General features: G+C 49.7%; 1 protein-coding gene across 1 annotated transcript; it reads right to left on the reverse strand.

The window, feature by feature from the left end:
- Nucleotides 1-1,885: 1,885 nt before the first annotated feature.
- Nucleotides 1,886-6,397, reverse strand: Lratd1 (LRAT domain containing 1). Its single transcript, XM_036171147.1, has 2 exons — nt 6,131-6,397; nt 1,886-5,080 (listed from the first exon to the last, which is right to left on the reverse strand). The coding sequence occupies exon 2, from the start codon at nt 5,042-5,044 to the stop codon at nt 4,166-4,168; it is 879 nt and encodes a 292-aa protein (XP_036027040.1). The 5' UTR covers nt 5,045-5,080; nt 6,131-6,397; the 3' UTR covers nt 1,886-4,165.
- Nucleotides 6,398-7,273: the final 876 nt, after the last annotated feature.

The raw sequence follows: 7,273 nt of genomic DNA on the forward strand, positions 1-7,273 counted from the left end.
TTGTATACTGGTCTTTAAAAAAACAAACAAACTGTGAGTTTGTGTGTGTCCCCCCCACCTGGTGTGTGTGTGTGTGTGTGTGTGTGTGTGTGTGTGTGTGACACAATATTTAGCTGTTGGCAGAAACTTATAATATGGAATTGCACATGGACATTAGTTTGAACAGGTGTGTAGTGTATTCTTCTAATAGCTAAAACTTTTCAAAGGAAATGAACTGACAGGGTCTTAGGAGAAATATTCTCCCATTGAAGATCTTCACATTTCAAGGAGCCTGGAAGTTTGTGTTTTTCATTTGTAACCTTTTGTGCATGCAGCAAACTGTCTCTCAAAAGGAAACACAATCCAGTATTTTCATTTGTTGTAAGAAAAGGTGTGGTGGGCCATAGCCCAATCATGCATAGGGTCCAAGTTCACACACAGCACCATTGGCAAAACAAAACACAAACCAAAACAAAACAAACCAAAACAGCAGGGAGCTTTGAAGACATGCATGTGAAGAGAAAATTGGTGGCTTCCTATTACTACGTCATTTACCATTAATTTGACTTCATTTTGACTTTCCCCTGTGTATTGGGTGACTTAACCCTTTAATTCTCAGAGATGCTGAAGGCAAACGAGAAGCAATCACTAGAGGATGTGGGGAGAGCATGAGGATAAATAATTGAGGTCTCGGGAAATTCATTATTTTGTAAATATTAATAAAATACTTTTCTGAAAAATGCCATTATTCATACAAAAGTGTTCATCAAAGAAACATGATATAAGGTGAAAAATGTGAATTTTTTTTTAAAAAATCATGTAACATCAATGAATTTAAAATTTGCTTCTGTGTCTGGCAAACTATTATGTTTTCTAAGTGCAGATTAATATTTGTAATTCTTTTGTTAAAATGTGGACATAAGGGTCTCTTAAATGTTAAATATCAGAGTACATTTTATACATACCATTTAGCTCATTGATACAGCTGATTTTTTTTCTTTTTAATGTAGCACATACAACTTCTATAAAATTTCTTTTTCAAATGAAAGAATACACTTTAAGAGTAATGGCATTTGAGGGCTTTATTTGTCAAAAGTATGCCCAGACCACCTTTCCCATCTATTGTTATTGTTTTTGTTTTTTAATGCATTAAAGCTCTCTGAGAAACATCTTCATTTAAAATTTCTCTCCTTTTTCAGGTAGTGGTTTACTTTGGAGATATGCCCATTAGCAGGAAAGAAAAGACAGAGGTGGTCTCTGCCTCCGTGAGGGTCGGACGGACAGAACACAGCTTCACCCCCTCCATGTTATGGGAGTTAGCTCCCTCCAGGACAACATAAACTAAAGCTACTTTATTGTCCTTTTGCAAATGTTAGGAGACTCATGGCTTAATTCCTGTCACCAATACAATCTAGAGAAATGGCATTCATCCATAATAAATCTCACGTGGCAGCTACAAAAGGATCTTCAACTTTTGTGGATCTTGCAACGTCCTTAATGCCTTAAAATAGAAACCCCTTTTCAGGATGAAGCAGTTGGATAATATCCTCTCTCCCATGGACTTGTTGTGTTCACAATGACCAAGAGATAGCAATTATTTCCACGGGATCATGAGAAACCTTAGAACCCCCTTTCACATTCCTTTTTTGATCAGTGTTTTATTATTATGAATTTATAGAACTACTATCATCCACTCAGTCCTTGGTAGATAAATCTCCCACTCTTGTTAACATTGCCATCAAGTTTTAGCAAGTATCAAACCTATAAACCAATCCCCTGTTGGCATGGCACATAACTCTCATCAAAGGACTAATTCAGTCTGGGGTCTGATATAGACTGGTGCATTTCTCTCATCCACTCACTGACAGGTGGAAGACACAATATCAAGAAGGATTCCCACCGGAGCAAGTGCTTAGGATGGTGTTTAATTCAGCAGGGAGCCAAGATACAGTAGTAGGACACAGGAAAGGTTATGGCGTGTGTAGACACAATAAGAAATTTCTGTTTATGGTCATCGATCTGTCATTTGCCAAAAGACTAAGAGAACACAAATGACTTTCAGTTCTCCATACATGCAAAGGTTAAGTTTAGTTGTTACGAAAAGTTTTGCTGTTGTATGTGCTGAAAGAAAAGCATAAACCATTTTAAAAAATAAATCACTCAATTGGCTTCAGAAAAATACTTTAGTTCATATTTCATTGATTTGACCTTTTGACTCAAGATCAGAGAATGAATCCAGCATGAAAACAAAATGGAACAAAAACAACAAAAATCCCCACAAAACAGAAACAAACCATGTACCATGGAAAAGGCATTTCCCTGTCAGCTAACTTCCACTACTTTTTATTGCCTTGTTTTCAAATGCCAAGAAACCAGCTTTGGACCTAGTATTTGCTGTTCAACTAAATCAGAGCTGTCAGTATGCAAATGCTCACAACCATTAGCTAAACACCATTATTTGACAAACTCCCTCGAGAGACCGTATATGTCCTCAGGTGTGTCTAGCACATAGAATCAAGTAAAGACCAGTTAGGCTACGGCTGTATCCCTTAGAGAAAATCCACAAACTCTTGCCCACAGGATGGGGCTTCAGGTAACCATGTTTTGAAAAACACACATTCTGTCCTGATTCTAAGAGTGCTTCTCTCTTCTCAGAAAAAACAACAGGAGAGGCTACGGAAGTGGGCCCTAAAGCCCACCAACTCTAGATTCCTTTTGAAGGGGATCGAGAGGTGATGAGAGAAGAGTTGCCAAGATGATGATGATGATGATGATGATGATGATGATGACGATATACAACATGGAGAAAAGAACCCTCCTGGAACTTGCTAGTAATCACCAAAGCAGCAGACCCGTGAACTGACAAAAATTCAGTACAATATACACATTAACGAACAGCTCCACCATCACAGGGCTACTTCGTAAAGCCAGAAAAAGAAAAAAAAAAGTAAATGATTATAATATCCCCAAACAGAATTCTCATAAGAGTTGAGAAAAACAGAGTGAAAGGCAAGGTCAGCTAAACTCTTAGCTAAATTCCACTCCTAATGGCCCCCAGTATTTAAGCTATCATGGATTAAAGCCATGAAAATAAAAATTTCAATTTGAAATTTCATTAGCATGTTGCTAAATATGATCAAGAGAAGCATCGTCGACACTGTAGGCTTTGTTGACATCGTTGGAAAACTGCTGTTTCGTTTAAAAAAAAAAAATCTCCACCTCCCCCCACTGCCTTCTAAGATCTTCTGCTTAGGAAAAGGCAAACTAAAGACACTGGCTAGGCTGTCCTGATGCTGGTTTCTGGAATGTTGTAGACCCTCCCTGCCTTCTCCTCCTCCAGTCCCTTGGAAAACAGGACTCTCTGAAACGCAGAGCAAGGAGGGAAGCAATCAAGGGGTTCCGAGCAAAAAGCCTCCTCCTTCCTACATTCAAGTGCCCACACACCAGGTGAATTAGCTCCTTTTCCGGAGCTGGCGGGCCCTCCTCACTCTTAAGAGGTGCGCTGCGCCATTTTCTTCCGGGGACCCAGAAGGCTTCCTCTTCTGCCGAGGGTCGGTCAGTACCGGGAGGGCGCCTTCTTCCAGCTGTGCAAATTGGGAAGTCAAACCTATCTAGCTCAGCCTGGAGCCTGGAATGCATTGTTAGGAGACCCTGGGTTGGAGAGCTGTGAGGCAGTCCTTGGCAGCCTCAGGGTAACCTGGAGTCCCCCGAAGTGCTCCCAAGTACACAGGACAGGCTGGATTTCATGGGAATTCTGAGATCGGGGGACACATCCACTCGGGCGTTGAACTGTGCCCTGCAAGGAACAATTCTCAGCTCTGACTGGTCTGCGTGTGAGCGTCTGGGGGGTGGTGACTGTCCCCTCTCACTAAAGGGTATTTGCCCTGTCTGGTGAAGAGTCGCTGGCCATTGGCTCTCGGGAAAGGTCGTGCCCTTGCTCCCCTTTACCCGTTTCCCCATCACAACCCAGGGCCAAGGCGCAGGCTGGGTAACCCCGGCACGGTCACTAACACTAAGGGTTGTCTTAGGGGCGCGTAGCTGCGCCGGCCGGGTGCTGGAGTGAGTTCCTGAAGCTTCCAGCCGCTGGCCCTGGGCCGGCGCGCTAGGGGGTGTGGGGTGCAGAGCTGCGGGGACAGGAAAGGAGCTCCGGGCGTGAGGAGAGGCGCGGAGGGTTGCTGCTCTGGGGTTATTCCTTGTCGTCCACGAAATCCTCAAGCTCCTGCAGCACTCGCAGGCGGCCACTGGCGTCTATGCGGCGCTTCTCGCGGATGAGGTCCTCCAGGCTGTGGAAACGGGCCGTGTGGACTTTGTTCTCCTCCAGATGCACCTTGAGATAATACTGCTGCTGCGGGGGTGGCGTGCCTGCGGGGACCTCCCCGCCAGCCTTGAACTCGCGCTTTCCAAAGCGGCACCAGGCGGCGAAGCTCTCGGAGTTCGTCCAGCAGATCTCCTCGCTCTTGAGGCCCAGGTGGCCGCAGGCGTTCTGCACCACCAGCTCGGCCACCAGCGGGCGGTAGCGGTACCAGCTATTCACCACCCGGCCCACGTTGGCCGCGCCCGCCTGGTACAGGCTGTCCTGGCGGATCTCGCCTTGGTGCAGGTGGATGATCTGCCCGCCGCCCACGTAGACGGCCCAGTGCGGCGCGGGCGCGGGCTGCTCGGTCGCGGGCTGTAACCACAGCAGCTCCAGCAGGTCGCCCGGCTCGCAGATGGCGGGCAGCGCGGTGACCGCGTAGACACTCAAGTCGGCGCCCTGAGGGCCGCCGGTTACTTTGGAAAAGATGCATTCCTGGCCCCGGAAGGCGGAGAACTGAGTCTCGTTGAGGACGAGCTGGTGCAGCAGGTGGTGGTGGTGGCGGCTGGGGCTCTCTGGGCAGGGGCTGCAACCTGGGGGGCCCTTCACACCAAACTTGTCCGGCTGCCCGCGTTCGTCCAGGTCCTCCTCCTCATCCGAGAAGAAGTAGGCAACCCCGACCCGCAGCTCGTCCTTCTCAATCCCAGATGGGTCCCCAGTGGGCAACTCGCTGTAGTTGAGATGGGTGATGCGGTCCAGTTGGTTGCCCATCAATGACGCGGCGAGGCCAGGGCCAGGAACTGAGATCTGCCGAGGGAGACAGGACAGACACCATCAGAGTCCGGGCTGACCCTCCTGGTGTCCCCTCCCCAAGGCGTTCAGTTCCCCTGGGGCCTGCAGTTTGCCTAAGCACCGGCACCAAAGTCGCCTGCGCCTGTCAACTTTGCAGGTCCTCCCTGGGGTAGGAAAGGGGACACAGAAGAAGCCGCCAATCTGGAGGGCCAGAGCAGACACCATACCGTAGCTCAGCCAGCCTCCGACTCTGCCCGGGAACCCTGCTCTGTAACTTCCACAGGAGAGAGCACCGGCGGGCTAGAGAGCATGCCGGGTTCAAGTGGGCGAAGAGAGCGCACGTTGTGGCAGGCTGGGAGCTGGATACCCAGACGGAAGGGTGGGTGTCAAGAGAAGCCATAAGGCCTGAAGCTAGAGCAAGCTGAGCTCACGTTGTGGTCGCCATCCTCTGCAGCCCACCTGCCCATTTTGCACTGGGTCACACCCCATCCCTGACAGCGGCTTGCACAATGACAGACTCGTTAGAGGCATTCACTGGACATCAGCAACATTTTGCACACTTGGAGTCCAGCAGACACTGACAGCCTGGTACATACACCCACAATGTTAATGTCACACACCCACAATGACACATCTTGGCGACCACACATTGGCACCCTCTCCCGCAATTCCTACACAATTCCGGACGTACGCCTGCACACTTGCCAAATGCACGTACACTCAAGCACCGGGGCACACCTGCCCACGCAGGCAGGTACACTCTGCCCTCTCCTTGCTCGCCTTCTCGCTAGCAGAGCCAATCGGACTGCGCCAGGGCGAGGCTGCTCTCTCTAAAATAACCTAACAAAGAGACAGGGGAAGCAAGGCGAAACCGGTGGTGAGTATTAGTGCGGGGTGTGTGTGTGTGTGTGTGTGTGTGTGTGTGTGTGTGTGTGTGAGAAAGAGAGAGAAGAGGTCTACTTTCAACCCAAAGAGCCCCTCTCTCCTACCCAGCACACGATGCACACAATCGGACGAAGAAGAAAAATCATTTTTTTTAAGGCAAAGAAAGCGGCTTATCCGTACCGTGATCTCCCTGCTCCCGAAACCCCAAACTCCTTTTAAAGTCTCCAGGTCCCCATGGGTGCTGTGGAGGCGGCAGCGGCGAGTGGGTCCTGGCGGCGCGGGAGACTGCGGTTCAGATCTACCCGGAGGCAAGCAGAGCGGTGAGGTGCCGGGAAAGGTGCGGGTGCGCTCCGCGTCTACGCTGGCTCGGGCGTCTGCTCCACCTGGCAAGTCCTGGCTCCACTCGGCTTTCCACAGCCGCGCCGACGACTCTTAAATCGCCTGAACAGCCGTTTTCCAGGCCCGCCCCGGAACGCGCCCATTGGTTGGGACAGGTGCCCGAGCCCTGCCAATCTCTCCTGAGGGTGGGATCAGGGGCGGGTTTCCTTTGTGCTCCGCCCTGCCCAGCCCCCAGCATTTCCCCAGCCTCACTGCTTTGGGAGCGTAGGTGTGAGCGCCGTGGGGGAGCGCACCAGGGGCGTGGCTTGTGCACCCAGCTGCTCCTTTGCAACCGAGTCCCTGGCAACTGAGAACACAGTCCGCCCGCGTTTGTGTTCTGTATTCCAAGGGGACAGATTCCAGAAGGGAAGCTGAGTTTGGGGGTGGAGGAGGGAAAAAAAAAAAAAAAATCCACGCTGCATGGTTCAGGCACTGCCAGTGGCTGGGAACTGAGTCTTTGAGGCTAGCACTTAGGGCTTTGATGGGACTTCGGAGTCTTGTTTGGCTCCCGGCTGTCGCCGAGTCACTTCTGTCCCTGTCAGTCACAGACGCCTTAGAAATTGCAGGATGGCGCTCAGCGCCTGTCCTTTGAGCCAAGTGAAAGTGCTGACCCAGCGCCGGCGCCTGGATTTAAAAGGAGAGCTCTGTAGGTGTCAAAGGCTACCAGAATGTCTGGGCTTTAGCTGCCCCCTTCCCTGAATGCGCCTGTGACTTCAACTTCCCATTTCCCATGAAAGGACTGAATCCCAAACTCTAGTTGATACTAGTGTATGAAACTGCTTCAAAATTCCATAACTAAGGAATTTTTGTTTGGTTTTGGACGTGTGTGTGTGTGTGTGTGTGTGTGTGTGTGTGTGTGTGTGTGTGTGTGTGTGTGTGTTGGGCGAGGGAGGGGTTCGTTAGCCCTTGAGGACAGAAAGTCAGTGAATGAACGTGCTAAAGATC

This window comes from Onychomys torridus, chromosome 21 (genome assembly GCF_903995425.1).
Source record: "Onychomys torridus chromosome 21, mOncTor1.1, whole genome shotgun sequence".
In the NCBI taxonomy this organism is placed as follows: Eukaryota; Metazoa; Chordata; class Mammalia; order Rodentia; family Cricetidae; genus Onychomys; species Onychomys torridus.

Coding starts and splice junctions, on each gene's coding strand:
- Lratd1 (XM_036171147.1), bottom strand. CDS start 5,044: ATGGGCAACCAACTGGACCGCATCACCCATCTCAACTACAGCGAGTTG.